At 43.2% G+C, this 23,557-nt stretch overlaps 1 protein-coding gene across 1 annotated transcript in view; it reads right to left on the bottom strand.

Annotated features, from left to right (window-relative positions):
• The window catches only part of CDC73 (cell division cycle 73), a 153,917-nt gene that overhangs the window by 74,262 nt on the left and 56,098 nt on the right, over window positions 1-23,557 (bottom strand). Inside the window, exon 10 of the mRNA XM_054979549.1 lies at window positions 9,553-9,617. Coding sequence (XP_054835524.1) covers window positions 9,553-9,617 — 65 coding nt within the window. The remainder of the gene's footprint in view (window positions 1-9,552; window positions 9,618-23,557) is intronic.

Raw genomic sequence — 23,557 nt, 5'->3', positions numbered from 1 at the left:
GTGGAGGCGTCAGTCGAGATAGTGATCTCCGTTTGGACTGACCCAAAGGCAACGCCACCTAAGAGATTAGCTTCACTAAGCCACCATCGTAAGGAATGAAGAACCCCTCTAGGGATGGAATACCGCTTGTTCTGGGATTCGTGTTCAAAATCATGAATCGAGAGGAACTACAGCTGGAGAGGTTGCATATGCAACCGGGCCATAGGGGTAACTGCTGTAGATGAGGCCGTAAGGCCGAGTAGTCTCTGGATAGCAGTCGCAGACTGGAACCTACATCTCAAAAAGAGGTTTACCATCCTGCCAATTTTTAATGCGCGTTCCCTGGGCAGAAAACCTCTATTTACATCGCCATCCAGTTCCATATCGATAAATAGTATTCTCCTGGACGGGGTAAGGTTAGACTTTTTGAGGTTAACCAAAAGTCCTAACTGGGAGCAGGTAAGCATCACCGTATCAATTTGGGCCCGAAGGGCATTAGCAGAGGGTGCTGCCAAAAGCCAATCATCAAGGTAGGGATAGATGGTACAACCTTGTTCCCTCAAATATGCCACTACAACAGCCATACATTTTGAAAAAACTCGGGGGGCTGGTGATAGTCCGAAAGGGAGCACCTGATAATGGTAGGTCCTATTATTACAAAGGAATCTAAGGTACTTCCTATGGTCAGGATGGATGGCAATATGGAAATATGCGTCTTTGAGATCCAGAACGGCGAACCACATGTCCTCAGGCATTAACTGGAGGACTGTATTTAAGATAAGCATTCTGAACCGTTTAACGAGAACGAACTTGTTCAATTCTCTCAGGTCTAAAATAGGCCGTACTCCACCATCTTTTTTTCTACAAGGAACATTCTAGAGTAAAAACCCCAGAAGGGGTCTTGTGGGAGAACCTCCTGCACCGCTCCCTTTTGCAGAAGCGCTATAACCTCCGTCTGTAACTTATCAGAAGAGGATTGCACTGCATAATCAGGAAGAGACAACACAGGGTAAACATCAAACTGAATTTTATAACCAACAGCAATAACGTTGAGTACCCAACTATCACGGGTAATCTCTGCCCACGCAGAGGCAAACTGAGCCAATCCGTTTCCAAAAACGACAGACTGTTCAAATTCTAGTCAGAACTGCTTGGGTTGAGTTGCTGACTCTTTGGCATCGGAGCCTTATTGAGCGCGCCGTGGGCAGTAACTAGGTCTCCTGCGGTGGAAGGTATTTGCAGGGGGCTGAAATGGCCTGTAGGACCCATAACATGGATACGGTTGGTATCTATGTTGCCGACCACGATAGCCTTGAGACGAGTGGTACTGATACCGACTGTCGGTGAACTGCCTGGATGGGAGAATCCCGTAGGAGCGAGCCATCAGTCGGTCTTTACGCTTCTGCGAGAGGTACTCATCCGTTCTGGATGAGAATAGAGATTGACCCTCGAAAGGCAGATTCTCTACTTTGTTTCGTGTCTCGACAGGGAGTGCAGTTGTGCGGAGCCACAAGTGCCTGCGAAGCACGATGGAGGATGCCAATGCTCTCGCAGAGGTGTCAACCGTGCGCGACCAGCGTTGATTTGTTGTCGTGACAGCCGTAGCGCCTCATCAAGTATTACTTTAGCCAATACTTTCTGATCAGCAGGAAGCTTTTCCATGCGACCGCCATGCGATTGCATAGGAAAATCTGATAGGCTCCCATGATGGCAGAATAATTGGAAATTTTCAATGTAAGGGCCGCCGATGAGTATAATTTCTTGCCCAATGAATCTAGCTTCCTGCTTTCCTTGTCAATGGGTACGACATGGGAACCCTGGCGCTGACGGGTCTGCATCTCCTCAGTAATGAGGGAAGAAGGTGGTGGATGAGCAAAGAGATACGTACAGACTGTCTGTGCTTCGACTTCTTCTTGGCTTTCTTCTCACCCTGAGAGGGCAAGGCACGGTCGCAGTCTCGACTCCGAGTCACCCGAACCGATGGTGTCAACGGATCCGAAGCCTGTGGTTCCGATCGAGCACTAGGCTTCGAAGCGAGGCTGAAGCGCCCTCATAGTCCTCTTCCAGAGTAGGGCATTCAACCTGTTAGCCCTCTCAGCCCTGGCCTTAGGCGTAAATCGTTGGCAATGCTCACATTTCTCAACGATGTGTCCTTCACCCAAGCACTCGAGGCAAACGGAATGGCCATCCGTCCTCGTCATCTTTGTAGCGCAAGTCGAACAGCGTTTGAATAAGGCCTTGTCAGCCATCTCTCCAAAACGAACGATCTCCTCACAAAATGGTGTTATCTTCTTCACAGCGGACAGCTAGATCTTTACCGGTCGGCAGCAAAGAAGAAACTGAGGGGAAGGGGGCGACGTCGCCCAATGTCGCTCGGGCGGGAAAAGCCGCGCATGCGTATTAGTGCGTACGTGCGCCCCCTAGTGGATGTTGGCTAGAAAAGAAAAATCCGGTCGGCAGGCCTGTGCAGGCGCAGTCCCATGTGGGGCTGCACAGAAGACGGACAGTGAACAAATGAGATTTATTATAGGTTCTGAAGCATTGATTGGAATTTTGCTTTTATTGTTTTAATAAATACTTGATTTCTTGTCACTACTTTTATTCATTACTACTAGATCCAGGTATATCTGTTCATAATTTTATAAACTTTTCACATCCCTCCTTAGTTGCTTAAAAAAATCTGAACTGACTCAAACTGTTTACTGTGGCTTTATTCTCTTGATTGGAAAAATACTTCAGCTCTGTTCAGTTTTGTTTCTTTTTTCTACACCTTTCCAGCTCTAGGATATCCTTTTTGGGATGGAACAATCAGAAGAGAACATAGTATTCCAAGTGTGGCTGCATCTCAGATTTGTACATTGTCTTAAGCCCATTGCAGATGTTCCAATCATGTAGTCACTTACTGTATGGGGAAGAAATGAGGGCATGAAGATGCTGGCCATACCCCTTGCCTCCACACAATCCCTGAGTGGTCAGTATAATGTGAACTTGTAGTGGAATTTCCCATGCATACCCACCCTGCCCGTGATCAGCAATCCATGTCCTCCAAGTGTTTACCCCATGCAGAGCACTCTGATTGCATGGAGACAGAGAGTAGGGCCAGCACCCTCTTGTCTGCTCTCTCTCCCTGTGTGGTAAGTGCCCATGCAATCAGGACAGGCATACAGAGCTAGTATTGTGCTGGCAGTATTGTTTTTAGCTTCTTTCCTAGTAATTAATACCACAATTTTTCTTCATGCCACAGCATAGTACGTTGATGATTTCATTGAACTTTCCACTATGGCCTTCAGTCTCTTTACATGAAGAGGAACAGGTTATTGGCCATAGCAATCCTCCTATGGTCTTCAAGCTGCTACTGGACTTCTGTTTTATAATCTTCCTACAGACATTTTCCTCATGTTTCTGGAGAATACTCTAAAAATCACATTGTATCAGCATCAAAATGAAAAGCTGTCACCAGATTACTTAACTATTATAAGGAAGAATCTGATAAGGAGAGGTGCAATCTTTTTTTGCCCTCTACTTCATGTGGGTTTTATTCCCTCAACAAAGTTTGTTGGTAATATTCATATTCCCTTGCAATTCTCTGATTTTGTGATCTTTTTTGTCTGTCCTGCTTTAATGCACAACCAATTACTGATTTTACGGTAGATTTCCCAACATTCCTTGTGTTCAAAGGATCTGTCTGTGTGGGCCTGTAGAGCCTGAGATGCTAACATGCTTTTTCATTTTAGGTAAATTCTATGATAATTTAAGAGCCTCTCTGGATAACCCCTCTTCCTGTAACATTCCCTAACCTTTTTGATGATTACCATGCACTGAATCTCTGGTCTATAACAACAACAACAACAACAACAACAACATTTGATTTATATACTATTCTTCAGGACAACTTAACACCCACTCAGAGAAGTTTACGAAGTATGTTATTATCCCCACAACAATCACCCTGTGAGGTGAGTGGGGTTGAGATAGCTCCTAGAAGCTGTGACTGACCCAAGACCACCCAGCTGGCTTCAAGCGGAGGAGTGAGGAATCAAACCCAGTTCTCCAGATTAGAGTCCTGTCACTCTTAACCACTACACCAAGCGGGCTCTAGCAATGAAAACTGTATTTCTTTGGCTGTTGCCAAGCATTTTTTGGCTCCTCTAAAATTTCAAGTTACTGCTGTTAATGTTAAGACAACTATGAAGTGATGCTGTTATTTTTTTTAAAAAAAAAAATCAATGAAATTTTAAATATAAATATCTTTTCCCGAATTGGGTTTTTCAAAAAAGTTTTTAACTTCCCTGTATGTTTTTGTATTATTTTGTCTAAAATCTTATATGCAATGTAAACTTTTCTGAATAAATGAAATATTAGGTAAAGTTTGAAATTCCAAGAAATGCTTTATCAGGTATCAGAGCAAACTTTTCCAAACTAAGCAGAGTGTAACAACTGCTCAGCATAAAGGTTAGTGGCTCCAGCAACAGAAAAACTGAGAAACAGTGGACATGTTGCTTGCTTTTGTATTCTCATCATTAGTTACGAAGTGAGAGAATGAAGGTAAGATATTTTGATTGATTATGCAAATTATATGTGATGCTTACATTCTGAGTTGCCATTACAGCACCATCTTTTCAACTTAATTGTGGGACTACCTTCCCTACTTTTAGAAATGCATTTATTTGTACAAGAAAGTACAAAGCTCGCCAGAACAGATAATACTGTACAGCTACCAAGCACATACTATGGAATTGATACAACGCTACTCACAAGAAGAAAGAAGAGTAGGAAGACTGAATCAGTGTAACATGCTCATGAAGAACTGAATGATTTGTTATATATACAATCTCCCTTTTGAGCTTTGTTTAGGGCAAAGCCGTCAGAAAGCTTCATTTAGTGCCATGTCTTCCTCAAACAAGTTTAAAGTAGTATATGTACCTCTGATCTTCTTAAAACTGCTTATTTTTAAATTGAATATGAAGCATATGATAATATTTTCTTAGTTTGTCAAGAGAAGCTTTGCGAGAAAGCTTAATGTACAAAATTATGTTCTATTGCAAGACTGTGCAGATGTCTTCAAATTTGAAACCACCAGTCTCTCTGGTCAACAAAGGCCCATGGTTAATCTATCCAGATTTATAATGGCCATTTAAAGCTGCATAGAAGGGGGGGGAATGTCGCATTTTTTCCTTTCCCTTTAAAATATTCCCACTTGCCTCGGACTGAATGGTCTCTTCTGTAAAGGAGAAGCTAAAAGTTATCATAAAGTGACTGCAAAAAATCACTTCAGATACTATGATCTTCTATTTTCTGTAAGACCTTAGAAATGATTTGACATATTACTCCATATTCCTTCCTCAGCTTACTATTCTTACTCTGTTTGGAGGTCTAAATTGACACCCTGAACTGCATCTGGATATTTGCCAATGGTTCTTATTCAACTCTCTGAAGCATAAACAGTCCATTTAACCAACTCCTTCTATGTGGCTCAGAAAGGCGGCAACTATTAGGTACACAACACAATAAAGTCACAAGACAATATCACCCATTAAAGCATTATACACAAGAGCAATTGCTCGGATGTACTAAATGATGGTTCTGAAAGCAAAATTAACAAGGGTTTGTATCATTTCTGGAAAATGCTCAAGCTTGGAGTCGCCTAAGAATCACAGGAGTGGGTGATGCAGAATTAACTGTAGGAAAAAAACTCTCCATGGCAGCATACATATTTTCCCGAAGTGCATGTATTAGAAAAACTACTTTTCATCACTTCAGCATTACACGACAAGCTGGCAGATAACTTTTTTTAAAAATATTTTTATAATTGCATTGGATTGCAATTCTTGTCTGAAGACTGTCCAGTACTCTCATCTTCTGCACCACATATAAATCCTCAGGGGACAATAGCATTTAAGAACGAGACAATCAGAAGGAAGCAAGGGGAAGTGGAACGCCTTATGCAACTCGGATTAGAACAAATGGTTTTAGCCGCAAATTCACCATTCTCTAGGCAGGTCAGAACTGGCTTGAAAATGACTACTTTCCTGGTTGCTTAATGTTCAATGAGTATAGGAGAGTATATTAATGTTCAAATGAGTATAGGAGAGATTTTTATCCACTTGAAGGAGGGAACTTGTCAACTTTAACAGCTCAACTCTAAGCAAACTTACTCAAAAATAGGCCCCACTGTGTTCAATGGAACTTACTCCCAAACATGCATGGTGGATCTTCTATAAACAGGAAGGTTCAACAGCAGATTACTGCTTTCTTTAGTATGCCTAGCACTGCGGTGACGGTGTGCTCTTATCAGTTGAAGAATAAGCCAGAAAGATCCAAGATAGCTCTCTTGACCAATTTCTTCGCAATTCAAACAGCCACTACAACACCGATCATTTTGCCGAGGCTTCACTGCCATCTGGCAAGGAACGGTACGGATTGGTTACTGAGGCACATCTGAAATGCAGTTCCATCACCCTCAGGCAGTTTTCTCCCAGCTCAGCTAACTTTCATTACTGGATCCAGTCTGGTGTGATGGACTATGGAGAGGTGAGGGGGCAGAAAGAAGAGGGTTCAGTTGCACTTACTGCATATCCATTTTGATGTTAAAACTAGACATATTCCATATTATATAGGAATAGGACAGACAAATGTGGCTGCCACTGCCGCATCTAGTTTGGCCTTTGTATAGGAAAAGAATGAAATAGATGAGCAGTTTTTGGCAGTCATAAGAATGTTTGAGGGTTTTTAAAAATGTAACACAAGATGCAGCTGCACTTGAGTTTTATAGTCTCAAGCTTGGTTTTCTACTGATCTGTTTTGCACAGGTTTTCAGTTCTCTACCATGAAATTAGCAACTGTCTTTCTGACAAGAGATTCTGTACTTTCCATCTGTGATACTGGAAATGTTTTCTAGAGTGTCTTCTAAGAAGTCATGAGTGTGTGACAGATAAACATGTGGCATAATGTGTAGCTTATTTATATTTTTTTCATTCTTGCTTCATGCTTATGATACAATTGGAGTATGCATTATGTAAGGATGATCTCAGTTATCCTGGAATCATGTATGGATCATGTACTGTTTGGTGGCAAGGGGCATGGAGTAGCTGTGCTCCTTAACATTTTGATTTCTGTGGGCTCTCCCCTCTGCTGTTGAACTCAGCCCTTTGGGAAAAAAGTATCTGTCTCTGTACTGCTGGGTGTTGTAGCTGGACATCCTGTAACCAATCGGCCCCGCCTCCACCATTTTTGATAGCTATTTAATAGTTACCTGTGATATAAAAATCACAAGGCCCTTGGATTAAATGCAGTTTGGATTGCAAACAGGGGAATTCCAGCTAGCAGTGGCTAAGTCCCGCCCGGGAGATCCAGGCATGAATGGAATGCCACATGGAAATGCAGAGTGACCAGCAGTGATTAGTTTACAGTCCTCTCAGCTCTGGGTGGGGCCCAAACAAGAAAGGTCTTGTAGTGTCTTCTCACTTAGCATATTCCTTTTCCTCCTTCTGTGATGAGATCCCCAGCCCATGATTGAGGAGAAATCAATTGGCACTCATAAGGTTTTATAATTAATTCCTGGGAAAGGTACATTCCCCAACTAAATTCATCAACTCAGCTCTGGTGGAACCCATTAACAAACTTTTGTGCAGTTCTAGAAGAGACTGCATTCTCTTTTACACACCCTGGCAGCAAACAATCAAGGTAATCAAACTTTTGTTATTCTCAGGAACTGACCATTGGAATCTTTGTTCCAACAGTTGGGAGGGCTCTCCCACCTCAGGGCATGTTTTGCCCAATAAGAATAGGGATCCTTGTCCCATTCATACTGTACACACTTATTGGATCCGAAGTGCTGCTCCCTTGAGGTTACTCTAAGCCTCTTGCTCTCCTAGCCGAGAATGCAGGATGTTTGAAGCTACTCTCTTCCTCTGTGGAGTGGATTACTCTTCAGGAAAGGTAGATATACTTCCCCTCCCTCATTCTATTTCAACTTCTGGCTAGCTTCCTAGGACTCTCTGTGTGTATGACCATTTTCATTATTACTCCTGTGTGTGCGAGTGGTTTTCCTCTTTAATAAAATATTGAACTTTGAACTTAAAAATACCAGCCTTGTCTGCTATCTTGGGGAAGGGACTCTCTAAAAATTGGTGAAAAGATCCCGTCGTTACCCCTCTCGCATAGCTGTCTTCCTTGCTGCTAATCCCCCCCCCCCACACACAATTCTCTTATTTGCAAGGAGACCAATTCAGGTAACATCCAGGCCCCACACATATTGCACTACAGGGTGTGCACCAATTTACCTGTCTTAGTTTTAAAGTATGAAAAGTATCTTGAGTTAATTTACCTTAGGAGTAAAAGCACAAAAATAGGTCTTATGAGGCACGTTCAAGGTAGGTTCCTTATCAGAACAAGCTGATATTCACTGCATAAGACCATAACTGACTGACCTAGGTATATACAAGGAGGTAGAGTGATAGAAATGGTTGTAGACTAGCACTTTTCAGACTGATTTGCAAGGTGGTTAGTAAGCTTATCTGGGAAAAGTCTGATATGTTTATCCTAGACAGAGCAGGTAGTACATTCATACCTTTTAAACAAAGTATTCTATCTTATATTCAGATTCTATTATAAGCAAGATACACTTTACAAAATGACCATGAACATACTAAGCTTATCTTTTACTCTCCTCCCCAAATGCTACTATTATAGCAACTATTTGACCCTTCTCTAACTAAGAATGCACTCAAAAACAAAATATTTCACATCTTTTGCTTGCATGTGGCATATGTTAATGCTTTATTTGGTATTCTTCACTATGCAGGATTAATCCTTGGATTACTTGATTAAAACAGCATTAGAGGCCAACATGTAAAGATCGGAAGGTGATAGTAAAAACTTAAGGAACATTTTTATTAGATGGGGGAAAGTTTAAACAACTTAGTTCTAATTGGTTTTGAGACATTTACATTCTAGGCATTATTTTATGTTTAAATTAGGAGAGCAAACTAGAAGGAGATGCACAGATTTTGGAGACTGTTTAGTACCATCTATTCATCACATTTATATAGGCATACAGATGGCAAAAGTCTTTAATGAGGATTCTACGCTAGTTCTGTAGCATCTGTCCTACTTGCAGGCAGATCAAAACAGCATTTGTTTGAGAACACACAACCCACTTCCATAAAAGCTGACAATTTAAGACAAGTACAGGATGAAAGCCTGTTTCAGAGCCTCTCCTCCTTCCGATGTATGAGTAGCTCTATGCATTAAAATTAAAAAATCATGTCAATGGCATAGGATGCTCCTCCTCCTTCCAAAATAAAGAAATGCATTACTCAGCTTGAAGTCTTGCAACAGGGCAGGTCACAAAACAAAACCAACCTGGAATCAATTCCACATAAAAAGAACTACAGAGACCTCAAAACAGGAGATTAATTGGCTATAAACCAGCTCTGCTTTATTCCCCAGGTGGCAATGATTTCTCACTATTGTAACACACAACAGATTCCTATCAGGCTAGGCAAGTTAAATAAAACATTTTTAAAAACCCAAGATTTCCCAAGTGTTCCAGCAAATATTTTTTTAACTTACCGTTACAGACTTCAGAGTCATTCCGTGATAGGTTCCCATGGTGTCAATTTTGAAACCTTCAGTCTCTGTGAAGTAAAAATAAAGCGTAAGCCATTATGCAAAGCTTGGGACAGTCATGTGGCAGTCATGACATTAGGAAAAAATGTGAGCCACTCTTAACAAGGAAAGCTAATTCAATTGTCAAAGATGTTTCCAGTATTAAAGAATAATCTTCCAAATGGCACAACATAACACTATCTGGAACTACTTGGAACTGCAATCAGTAAATTATAAAAACTGACTACATCAAGCACTGGCATCTTAGTCAGCACGAAGGAGAGGAGGATATGAGAAGGGACCAAGAATTGAAAGGGTACAAATGACTTTCCAGTATTATATACAGATTGTAACTGGAGAAGGTGGGTAAAGCTTCTATAAAAATTAGGAAATACTGTTTATCTGCTAAAATTTAAATATTCCTCTTCTCTCAAAGAGCACAAAACAATGTATCCAGAATAGCCACACACACCCCCCTGCCAACTCAGACACTCTTGGCCCTTTCTTGGCTTCAGTGATGGAAATGTATGTTCCTTTGAACAACGTGCATCTACTTTACATGGACTTAGCTGACATACATTCTACTTCTTAAACTATGCAGACAGGTTCCTCCTGGCCAAGCTGCTCAGGAACCAAATTCCCGGCTTGATGAAAATTCCAAAATCTTTGTTCAACCCCTCCCCCCCTTTCAGTTGCTGAACAGTGAAAGAACAAAAGCATCACACTGCCGGGACTGCAGGTACACCTTTTACAGGAAGTGAGATTTTGCCTCAGCAATATCTGCACCTCTGAAATGGTCTCTCATACCCCAAAGAGAAAGCCACTTGTAGACTGAAGGCAGCATAAACCTCTCTCCAACCCAGGAGTTTTTGCTGTCAGTATGTAAGCTAGATAAACCACTGCTCTAGCTCAGGACAAAGGCGGCTTCACGTGGTTCTTTGATTAATGGCTTCTTATAATTATGCTAAACAGTGCTGTTAATGTACACTTTCAGATAGTCAGTCGACTATATAAATAGAAATGGTGCTATTTTTAAAAAGCCACAAACCCAGACATGCCTTAAAATAAAGACTAGATGTTATCATGAATACAACTGTAACTGCAGTCACATTAGGAACCATTAAAACGTAAATGGAAAATCAATCCTGATGCATAAGGGCAGGAACTCATCATCAGTTCAAATCAGGAATAAGTTTGTTTACAGGTACCTATCGGGGGAAGGTTAAAACCAATTCTCTAGCATTACTCTTACAATTAACCTCAATAGCCAGAACACAGTTTGCTGTGATACTAGAACAGGCATACCCAAATAACTGCTGTCTAGAAACTATTAGAGATAATCCACCAATTGTGTCTAGAAGGTTTTGCAACGCAGACTACTTTCCTTCCCTCTCTTTACCCTGAGTAGTTGTAGTGCAGAGTTAAAAGGATTAGGTCTATGTTAAGGAAATGAAAACTTGTTTCAAGTGCAGAGGAGGGTATTAGAAACTTGAGCCCTTCATTACATACATACTGAGAAGGACCTGCTTGTCAAGTCTACATGGTCCCTGCAAGCAGAGTTTCTTTCTTAACCACAAGATTTTGCTCAATCCTTCCTTTCCTCCACCAGACTCACTATAGGTAAAGAATGCATCACCAGCAATATTAATCAAAGTTAAGACCAACCAGGAGATCCTGTTTAACAGGGTTTGAAGTTAATTAGGAACATTTGGCTTAAATTGAACCCAGCTCAACTTAAGCATGGTTAATGTCACCAACATCTTTCTTAACCTCCGGGGGTTTGCTTTAGGGATCAGAAGAGGCACATAAAAAATTGAATTGATTATCTTAAGCACCACTTGCTGGTTTAAAAGAAACTTCCAGACAATCTACCCAAGGCTTGAAGAAAACAAATTGCAAAAAAGGTGAGAGGACATTGGTCTGAAAAACTAGTAACAGGTTTGTTTTCATACCAAGCCTGGGTCCTAAACGTTCAGACTAAGTACCCTCACCTAGCTTTAGAAATTTCTCCCACTATTCCCACATTACAGATGAAGACATTTGCACAAGCAGGCCACTGTAATAGGTTCTGCATTACTGAAAAGCCACAAATTTTCCAGAAACAAAATGTGTCACCTGCTTTCGGAGTTATCTATATGGCCTCCAATAGCGGACTGAAAACCATGGCAGTTTTCACACATCCTTATTTTAGCACCACAGTATTGCTATTGTGCCGCTATACTCACATTAGTACACACATCCTCGTTATCAAGTCATGCAAATCCTGTCATCCTCCTGCGATAGTCACACTTTCTCTGAGAACAAAGATTCCCTGCTTTTTCCACTTCGAAACACATTTTTAGTGGTATCTTTGCATGCATGAGAATGCTTAGATATGCTTCTCCAGAAACCCCCCACTCAACCACTCCTCCTTTCTCGGTTTCCGCTTCCCCGGAGCAGTTTTTCCTACCTATGACCAGGAATCCTGCAAGCCTCTGTGGAGTCCAGTAAAAGTACCCCCCCTTAAAAACATGTTCTTATTGCACTACTGCAATGTCTCGCATTTCCTGCTCATAGGTAACAGGTAACAACCCAGGTCATTGGTTTTTGAGTTAATTTTAAAGTACACTTTGCAAATAATGGCCCCCTCCGACAGTGGATAATGGCAGTGAGGGCTTTTTATTATTATTAAACGGTTTTTGAATGGGAACATAATAGTTGGAAGTGGTGTGCTGAGTGGATGATCTCTCTTTCTCCCACCCTTTTCTCTCTCTCCCACCCCTTTCTTTCTTCCCTTCGCCAACAACGGCACTGCACAGGGTATCAGAAACCACAATCTGCAATCTGCAACTTCTCATCTTGGCTGGACCTTTAGAGCAGCTCAAAAGAAAGGGGAGAGAGAGCCTTTCTCGGTACAAAAGAGGGAGGAAGGGTAGAAGGAGTGGGAGGGGGAGAAAAGCGCTGCTTGCCACAGCACCCGCCTAGATCCACTGTGCTGAGGAGGCCACGAAGAGGCCTCCTTCCAGCCAAGGGCTTGCCACAGCCTCGCAACCAGCAAAGCACTCTCTTGTTCTCTCTGCTTCTTCGGGCTGGGCTTGTTCCAAGCTTACATATTGAAACATTGATATAGTACAAATCTGAACACAGGTGACCCCCCCCCCCCCGAAATGGGCATTAATGTGCTTTCATCAGCTGTGACGCAAGCACATCCACCACCCATAATAGCGCTTATTCTGCAGCATGTGAAGTTCTGGAAGCGCGATGCAGGCGCACAAGTCAAGGCATTTAAGCAGGCATGTGAATGGTGCGTCATGATAGTGGGATCCCAACTAATGCCTTCATTGCACAAAAAAGGCGGGAAATTAAGGATGCGTGAAAATAGCCCATAATTGGAGGGATCACTCTGAGGACTTCACTGTTAAGATTTTATTTCCTCTTCTGCTTGCTTCTTATCGCCAGTGAAACTGAACCATGGCTGAATGCAGAATAGCAATTGACGTATTCTCTGGACAACCTCTAAACAGGTAAAGAATTAGAGGGACCCCCAGGAAGACAAGGAAGCTCTGCTCTGTCTAAAAGTCAAGCCATGCTCAAATGAAGCCAAGACTGCAAAATACTGTGACACTAACTTGGTGAACTCTATAGCTCAGGTAACTAGTTCCTCCTTTCAGTCACACAATATGCTGAGAGAGACTGGGAAATAGATTGTGCTGACTGACCTTTACAAGAACTTTAATGCAGTGTAGTTTTGCTTTCTATATATGTAGTTAGCAACACAGAAAATACAAGGACAGCTTCTATAAGCTATAAGCATTATTTACATATTATTTCAATTCGGTACCATATATTAGCAGTTACAAATGAAGAGTCTTTGGAACAACATGATCTTAAAAGCATGCAAATAGTTCCTGTCGAAGAGAGGAATGTTTGAATACAATAACCTTCATTATATGAGCAGATGGGTAAAAGAAGCCTCATGTATGGTCACAGTTGTTACCAATTCTGCCCAATAATTTGCAAAATTACTTCCAAGCAATTCTGGCAACCCAAAGCTTGTCATAAGTTGCATGGCAATAACTAAAATAGGGGACAGGAAGAATTGTCACTGCAGGAGGTGTCTAAGAACAGGTTAGAAAATGATCAAAGTAGACTCAATCCCCATAGAAACAAAAGGACTGGCTTCATGACCTCTTTAAATTCAGTTTGAGCTTTGTGTCCAAGGACATTTATCACTGGGATGCATAGTTCTGTCCCATGTAGCTTTAGTCAGGAACCCTGTTTCCAGCAGGAGGTTGGGCTTGGCCCCCAAGAGCCCTTCCAACTCTATTTCTATAACATCCTTATTTCTCAAAAGAAATTTTATTTAAGAGTCCTATAAAATAGTCAAAAATGTTTCTTGCTTGTAGCGCTCTCCATGCTATAACAATATTGCCCTCGAAGACTAGGACCTACAGCACACCTTCCATTGCTGCTATTTAATTAAGCTTGTTCTGGGAACACTCATGAACTTCAGCATTATCTGGCCAGGGCCTTTGACTTGACACTGAAATATTCATACAGAAATGAAGTTGGTATTAAGCAGCTGTACTGGAAAGGCAAAAGTGAAGATCAGCAAAGGACTATTTAAAATTCTTGAGTGTCATTTAATATTCAATAACCTGCAAAAACCATCTCAACACGTATTAGCTCAGTGATGCAGCAAGACACTGCCCTAAGTACACAGTGTGTTCCATAAAGAAGATTAAACCTTGCGGAAGAAGGATGCTGCTTTGCAGAGGAAAACTAGTTAGCCATATTGCTTGCCTTGGCTTCTGAATCCATTATTCAGAAATATTCAGAGATGGGAGCTGATGATATGATTTCAAGAAAAGGAGCTGAAGAGGTACACACTGTCTTCTATATTCTCCAATTAACCACATGAAAATAAAAATAAAACACAGTGAACTACATTTCATCTACCATTAATTCATTTGTGGCTACAGTTAATTATTTGGATTATTTATTAGAGCAAGTGGAAAGTTGCCAAGCAGCTGACAAGTGGACTACCCACCATTTTTGCCTGTTCCTTCCAACCCTACTGGCAATACTTCTTACCTTTCCCTCTGTTCTCCCATCTTGCTATAAAGAGGTCAATGCCAAAGTAGCCCACAGTTAATGCCCATATACTGTCATTACTTCTTTTGCCAGCAAAGCTAAAGCAAGTTTGTGATGCTGCTGAATGATTGGACACAACAAAATTACCCCAATTTGATGGCCTGGTCACCATTAAAGAATGAACAAAGGCACATTCTTTGATGCGATGAACATGTTCTAGTCAGTCACAATCTAAGACATCTATAGAACTTTTCTCAAATCCGACACTTAGTTCTTTCATACAGTAAGAGGAGTTATTTACAGATAAGTACTTGGCAACAGACTGAAAGGAAAAAAAAGAAGTAATAACCCTTGTAAACAATGAATTTCTTTCAGAAGGCCGTGAAAAGGAGACCAAAGTTAACAATAGAGCAAACTAGAAATGCATGTGGAAAACAAAAGCTATCATCAACACTGCCTATTGATACACATACAGATATTTAGGGAATCTTGAAATCAATTTAAAGGGAAAGATGCAGAAGATCAAACTTTTGGATAGCACTACTTATTTTGGCAGCCCTAATGAAACCTCACATGTTGATATGAGTGGGATATTTTTGCTGGAGATTCAAAATATATCAAATGCTAATTCCAGACATGTGCTTTTGTGCTGACCAAGTGGCTTATATTTCTGGTGGACCAAGGCTATATGAACAAACAATGGCACTATGTCTTCACTTTCAAGTATCAAAATACAGACTCACATTAAGCCCTTGAAGTTAACAAGTTGGCAAAGATCACCAAGCAACATAAAGCCACTACAATAATTTCTGGTTCTCATGGATGAAGAAAGTTCTCAGGATATCTTGAAATCATGCTCTTAGTAGAACCAACATTATCTTCTGAGAAAACTGGACAAAAACTGGGTAAGACCTAGATGCAACTCCCAGTTTAGCCTTGACCACAATAGGATGAATCTGAAACGTAAAGAGAATGGTGTAAGTGGAAAGGATCTTGCCCCTCCACACTGCAATGCCTTTTGCCTCTTAAAAAGTCACTCCTCGGGTGGTGATGGCGAGGAATAATGTGGATGCAGCATGAGGGTCTGCAGAAAGATAACAGAAGTGGCAGGAATTCTGCCTCCTTGCTGCTGCCCCTTCCACTGCACACTAAGGTGTTCCCAAAGATTTCCCATCCCTCAGGAATGGCCAGGAAGTGGAGTGGAGACCACAGGGGATTGCAGGGGGAAAGGTAAAGGGGACAAAAGGTTCACTTCATTCATACAGCTTAAGCTTCAAGTCATTGTGACTGCAGCTAAGACTTATTACAGAACTGTTGTTGCAACAAATAAAATTGCTTTGGGCACTGGAAATTGTTGCTACAGAATGTCCCCCCCCCAAAAAAAAACCATCCCAAAAAGCAACAGTCAGACTTCCAGCCTTTTGTGTGTTGAGGAACAGCGGGATTGATGCCACTTTCAAACCTTTCCCCCCATTTCCTCTGCCGTGAACACATTCCTCAATGTCTGTAAGTACCTGCTATTCTACTGTTAATCTGGTTGAGTTTAGAGACACCCAGCCAATTTGAATAATTTGGACACAAACTCTCTTCAGCATGAATGACAGTTGCACAAGAGCACTGATTTTACAGGGTAAGGTTCCAGTGGACTTTGCCTTCTCAATACAAGGCACTCTCCTTGCCTAGAAATTAGGTAATGGAAAGGAAGCATTTGTTTTAAACATGATTTAAAAGAGCAGCATATTGTACTATATTTAAGAAGAGTTTTTATCAATTCCATCAGAGCTCAGTCTATTTGTTTTTACAGTAATGAGATTACTGTGTGCATATATAATCAATGTGTTGCATATATCTGCAATTTGCTTTTTCATTTAGCTGTACTTTCAGGGTGCCTCTATGAATACAAATTAAGCAATAAGGCAGAGTGGTTTTGAGCCATGAAGATAAACAAGAATTAGAGGCACACAATTCTCCCATACCAAACCAGTTTCTCTCATTTCTCCTCTCAGGTATATGGAAGGGACAGTTGGATAAAATTTACAGAGCAACATTCTTTATAAAAAGAAAGTGTCTATAAAAGGAGACTGCCAACTTGGCCTCACTCCATGTCCTTACTCACAAGCCTTCTTCCTAATTTTCATACTAGTATTCTAATCTCTAGGTCTAGCGTGACAGATGTTTTTTAAACCAATCTATAATCTTTCACTTCCCTCTGAGAAGCTGGAATACATGCAAATATTCTACCGCTGAGCATTTTATGTTATCAGTTCTTGAATTTTCATCAACATTTCCATGACACCACAAGTTACTCAATTACTGTCAGAAACCTTACTGACCATCATAAAATCTCTTAGCGCATTACATTAACTGTAAAGAGTTGTTTATTTTAGTATTGTCATAATTTGCCATAATTTTTTTTGCTGGAATTCACCAACCAGTGCCACTACAGCACATATCTCATGTGAAGTTCTCAGCATTCCAGGGTACCTGACAGCCACAGTATCTACCACCTTATCATAAGTAAATCTTGGTAATCTAATTTTTATCTTTTTAGTCAATGCCTCTTCCTAAGTCTGAGACACATTCATGCTAGACAAACTTTTACAATCATCTGTGCTTTCTGTTGCTCATTACAGTAATTTGAGCTTTCCAGATCTACTAGGAAGTTCCTGTTCAGTCTGTCTTAATATCCACTGTCGAGGCACTATAACCTGAATAGCAGCTTTATAAAGTGTATGCCACACCTTAGGCAGATCGGTTCACTGGATCAGGGCAATGGCAGAGAATGGAAGATTTGTTTTCACGTACCATGCTCGGTGGTCCAGGAGGGGGGCTGTCTGTACTATTGGGAACATAGCTCCTCCTCTCTGAGGCAGAGTCAGCCGACTCTTTTGAACCCAGAGGGGAGGAGCTCGTTCCTGGTGTCTCGAGTTCATTCTCAAGCCATGAATCTTCAAATAACTGTATAAATTCTCAACAACATAACAGGGCCGGATCAAGGAGGGGCAGGGGGGTAGTCTGTCCCCGGCGCCACCAGGGAGGGGGCGCCAGAAGCAGCTGCCAGAGGGTGCAGGCAGCAGCCCCCCGTGCCTCACAGCCCCCTGCGCTGCCTTTTGCCTGCCCTGCAGGACAGGGGGTGGCTGGCTTGTCGCGCACCCCCTGTCCTGCAGGTCAGGCAAAAGGCAGCGTGGGGGGCTGCGGGGCCGCCCACGCCATTTGCCTGCCCCACAGGACAGGGGGCGGCCAGCCACCCCGTCCTGCGGGGCAGGCGAATGGCGCAGGTGGCCGTGCCGCCCTTTGCCTGCCCTGCAGGGCAGGGGGTGCGCGGCAAGCCGGCCGCCCCATCCTGCGGGGCAGGCGAACGGCCGATTGCGGGGCTGCAAGGCCACCCGCGCCATTCGCCTGTGGGGAGGTGAATGGTGCAGGCGGCTTCCCAGCCCCACACGCTGCCTCCGCCGTTCCACCCTGCGTTATGACATCACTGAAGTGACATCATCACGCCGTGCGGGGAATGTGCGCGCGCTGTGCGTGCACACAAGGTGGTTGGCTTAGGATTGCCCCAGGCGCAGGCAACCCTAGATCCGGCGCTGCAACATAATGGCCTCTCCTCTTTTATTATATCTTAATGCCAACTTGTTTAACACTAAGTTAACCAACTATGTACCCTTATACAGCTAATTTTTGTAATGAAAAGGTTATTTTCTGCCCAGTGTCTATACAACGGACCCTCCAGTCTCCAGATCCACCTTTTCTTTTTTTCTTGGGTAGATTGGACTGCCTCACTCCTGGATTACCAAGAAGGAAGCTTCATGGTAAGTGAAAAATCCTTCCATTCTCCTGTGGTCCAAGGAGTGGGACAGTCTGTACTATTGGGACATAAAGCAGAGTGGCCCAGGGAGGGTTGGTTGGACTCTGAGATTAGCGGGTGTGTTGTAAACCCTTTTTTCCAAAGGCTGCCTCAGCTGAGGCTATCTTGTCTATCCTGTAATGTTTGTGAAAGAATGCACCAATCTCCATGTTGCAACTTTACGTATCACTTCTAGTGAGGGGAAGGATCTATACAGTGCAGAGGTTGCAGGTCTCCTAAGTGAGTGAACTGTAATACCCTGGGGGTGGTTCCAAATTTCTGGCTCTATATGCCAAGATTATACACCCCCTAATCCACCTACTCAATGTGGAGGTAGCCACACTGTCACCAAGGGATGACTTCCTGAATGACACAAACAGTGCCTCTGACCTTCCTCAACTGTTTCGTTCTGTCCATATAAAAGCTTAGTGCCCTTCGGACATCGAGGTAATGCCACTCCCTTTCCTTCTCGTGCGTGGCATTTGGACAGAATGAAGGTAGAACTATTTCCTGGCTCCTATGAAACACTGAGTTTACTTTAGGAATGAAAACTGGGTCTCATCTTAAACCATTTTGTCTTTGTGGAATACACAAAGTTCTGATACTTGTCTAGCTGAGGTAATACCTATTAGAAAAATAGTTGTGAATGTTAACTCCTTCATGGGACATGACAACATGGGCTCAAAAGGCTCTTTAGTTAGCTGCTTTCATAACTATATTGAGATTCCAGGTGGGGAATCTACGTACCCGTGGGGGATTGATCAAAGTGGTGCTTCGCAGGAATCTCTTAACATGCGAGAGTTGGGAGAGAAGTCTACTCTTCTTAACCCCTAATCGCTGCAATAGCTAATATTTGCCTTTAAGGGTGCTGGTACTAAGCCCCTTATCCAGACCTTCCTGTAGAAACGAGAGAATCTCCGTTAACTGGGACATTTAGAGAATCTTTTCCCCTATCTGCACACCAAATTTGAAAAACTTGCGAAGTGTTATTGTAGCTCCTGTTTGTAGAGCTCTTCCTCGATGCTAGCATTGTATAGATCACTGTCTCCAAATATCCCAATTCTCTCAACTGCTTGCACTCAGCCTCCAGGCTGTGAGATGTAATCAAGCTGGTTGAGGGTGTAGGATTGTCCCTTGTGTCAGCAGATTCTCTCGTGAAGGAAGATGTCATGAGTCCATGACTGACAGGTCTCACCAGCTCCTGGAACCAAAGCTCTCCTCAGTCAATAGGGTGCAAACAGTATTATTTCTGCATGTTGTGCGACATTTTTTTGCACCACTCTTTGCATTAGTTGTATCAGTGAGAAGGCATACAGCAGCAAGCAGGACCAATCACAGCTCAGAGCGTTATCAAGCCTGGGGGAGGGGTCTCTTTTTCTTGATATGTAATTTTGAATTTGGTGGTTCTGATTGCTTGCAAACAAGTCTATTTTTTTTCCTTTCCGAATCTCTGGAAGATTTTCTGGAATACCTCCTTGCATAACTTCCATTCTGATTGATCCATCTTGTTCCTGCTTCGCCAACTGGCCATCGAGTTGACCTGTCTAGGCACACGAATCACCTTTATTGATCTGAGGAGTCTCCCTGACCACTTCATGATAACAGTGGCTTCTCTGTGGAGTGATCTGTATCTGGTTCTTCCTTGTCTGTTGACATAAGCCTTGGCAGTCATGTTGTCCATTTTCACTAATACATATCTTCCTGATAGCAGAGCTTGGAATTCCATCAGCCCTTTCTTGATGATCCAAATTTATGCTCTTGGATCTCTCCTCTTTGATCCAGGTGCCAGGTGCTGTGTGTATGTGCTCCCCAGCCCCACAGACTGGTCATGACTGCCCTTTTCGGTTCCCTGAGCAGAACCCCTTCCTGGAATCTTGTTGGGTCCTGGCACCAGGTGAGCTCCTGCTCTAGGTTCATCAGTAGTCTCATTAGTTTGTGTCTTTTGTGGGCTATAACATCTTGGTACTGTAATAGGAACTTCTGAAGAGGGTGAGCATGAAATTTTGACCACTGTACCACCTCCTGGCATGACACCATGGTCCCCAGCAATTGGGCTAATTTAATCACTTCTACTTCCAGTTCCTTTTCGATCATGTCTAGGATAGACTGGAACTTCTGCTGTTGTGCTTTTCTCTTTGTTTATCACGAACCTGTGGTCCCTCAGACAATCCACTGTAGACTTCATTGTTTCCAGTCCAGCCTCTAATGACTGGGTGTCATCAAGATATGGAAACAATGATACGCCCTGAAGCCTCAGGTGCACCACTAGGGCTACCAATACCTTTGTGAACACCCTAATAATGATTTTAGGCTGAAGGGTAACGCACGATACTGGTAGTGATTTTCATCGTAGGTGAATCACAGAAATTTGCAATGGGACTCTCTTATTGGAACATGTAAGTAGGCCTCCGATGGATCAATGGACGCCAAGAGGTCCTCTTCCTAAATTGCCGCCATTGATTTGAGGGTTTCCATTTTGAATTTGTGTATCTTGATGAATTTGTTCAGCCGTTTTAGATCCAAAATGGCCCTCACATCCCCATTCTTCTTCGGGACTATGAAGAACACTGAATACACTCCCCGAGCTATGTGTTCTTGTGGGACTGGTTCTATGGTTTCTATCTTTATCAGGTGATGGATGGCCTTTTTTATGAGGAGGTGTTTCGTGTTCAGTCAGTTCTTTGGAATCTTTATAAGACGATTGGGGGGCACTGACTCTAATTCCAGAATGTAGCCATTGGTTACTAAGTCCAGGACCCATCTGTCTATTACAATTCTTTCCCACACCTGTGAGAACCTCAGTAAGAGCCCCCTATCCCAGTGCTGTTGTCATCTCCAGATAGTCATGCTGATTGGCCCTTTTTGGGTCCTTTAGCGTACTGGTTGGACTTGGTGAATGTGTAGGATTTGTTCTCACTTCGTGGCTTGAATTGCCAGCGACCCTTGAATGGTCTTGTATTGCCAGCATGCAGGGATTGTCTGGAATCTCAAAAGGACTGAAATATTTTCCTAAATTTCCCGTCCTTCTTTTTTGATGGAAGAACCTTTTTCTTCTCTCTTTCTTCCTCTTGGTGCCTATCCAGGGCTTCTCTGAATAGGCTGACCTCTTTAAACGGAATTCCTGCCACCTTGGCCTGGGCTGAGGGATCGACATCCCAGTTCTGAAGCAATGTGTTCTGTCTGATTGTCACATTGAAGGTTATTGCTCCGGAGGACAGCTGCATGGCATCCAAAGAAGCGTCTTCTGCAAAGGCTGTCACTAGGGCAATCTTCTTAACCATATCCTTTACTTATCTAAACACGCTACTGTCTGCTGCAGCTAAATCTAAAGCCCAAGTAAATGCTGCCCTTGTGAAAAGTGAGCTTGCCACGGATACTCTAAGAGAGTAGGCCAATACTTCGAAGCCCCTAAGCAGGTCTTGTTCTATCATTCTGTCACAGGGGTCCTTGGGCAGCCCTGCAGCATCCATAGGTAGTACTAAACTGGAAGCAAGGCTATTCACCAGGTCATTCACTGGGGGGGAGTTTGAATTTACCAGCCACCTCTGGTACTAAGGAACAGCACTTATTAAAGATTGCATGGGTGGCTTTGGGTTTGGCTGGACCCTCCCTTGATCGAAGAACGGTACACTCCTATCTGGGATGGTCATCCTCTTCCACCGAGCGCGCAGCTTCGGGAGGGACGCACATGGAGCAGTGAGGGAGGAAGGGGACACCCGCCTAGCCAGCCAGATCAGCCGAATCAACCCTGGCGATCAATGGGGTGACAGATGTCGCAGCCAGATCGCCCTCACATCTGCTGGACCCTCCCATTCTGCATCTATTAGATTGTAAAATGCTGCTGGAAGCAGAATCCCAGAGGGTGCCACCCCTGCCTTGAGAAGAGCCTTCTCTAATCCCTCTGGGAAATCTGGATGTGGATCCTCTTTCCCCTTAGGTTTGGATCCTCTTTCCCCTTAGGCTTGTGAGTTATCTCCAGTGCCCTTAATACTTTTGAAAGCAGTCTGGCATAAAGATCTTGTGGGAAGAGCCTTGTGTGCCCTGTGCCCACTGCTTCCTCCTCTTCCTCCAATAAAACATCTTCTTCCTTATTTGAGGAGAAATCTGACTCTTGAGAGTCCTCTGATTGAGTGTCTAACAGGGGGCTACGCTCTCTGCGAGATTTGCCCTCCTCTAATTTCCTTCTCTTAGATCTCAGGGGAGAATGTGAGACATTTACCCTTTTTTGTCCTTCAGACATCAGCCTCCCTGGGGGGGGGGTGTTTCCTATCTATCTGAGGGTCCACAGGCAGCACTGCTCTGGGCTTGTTCCCTTAATTCTTTTTTTAATCTCTGTTTTAAACCATGCGAGCAGATTTGCTTTAGCATCTTCGCTTGTCAGATCCAAGTCCTGTGCCTTTTCTCCCACAACCCTCAGAGATGCCTGAGAAAAAGCAGAGGCTGGTGAGTTGGGTAGTTCCAAGTCACACAGTGGGCCTCCCTCACCTGCAGAAGCTACAAGGCCTGCTTTAGGCACCATGTTCGCTGGGGAGTTCTTCCCATCAAAGTTTAGGCGTGAAAATGAAACCAAAGGCAATGGGAATTTCCCTCTTTCAGGCCTCTCCTCCCCCACTTAGAATAGGATAGCTTTACCGAGTCCAGTTGGCTGACACGGTCCCAGTTAGCAGTCCATTCTGGCAGAGCTCAAGGGAAGAAATGCCGTTTGTTCGCCTCTTCCCCACTCTGCACTGGGCTGCCGTGGGCTCAACCGCCTTCTCTTGATAGTCCGGAGGTGGGGAGGGGGGTTGCCTGCTTCCTAGTGCCCTCATTGGGAGCCCACACTCTACCGAGGGTCTAGTTTTCACTAGCACCATCAGCTCCTTGGTCCTCCAGTGATCCGTTGGAGGGCTGGTCTGAAGCCTGTGGATCTAGGCAGTGCCTAGGGCCATTGGCTCAGATGCTCCGTGGCGCAGGGAGCAGGCTTAATCCCCATTCCAATGTTATTTCCTATTGGTACCTGTTTACTTTCTTCAATGTAACTGAGTAATTGCCTTTCAGTTTTTTAAGGAAGAC

Source organism: Eublepharis macularius, chromosome 5 (genome assembly GCF_028583425.1).
Source record: "Eublepharis macularius isolate TG4126 chromosome 5, MPM_Emac_v1.0, whole genome shotgun sequence".
NCBI classification, from domain to species: domain Eukaryota; kingdom Metazoa; phylum Chordata; class Lepidosauria; order Squamata; family Eublepharidae; genus Eublepharis; species Eublepharis macularius.
This window is presented reverse-complemented; position numbering and strand designations above follow the sequence as displayed.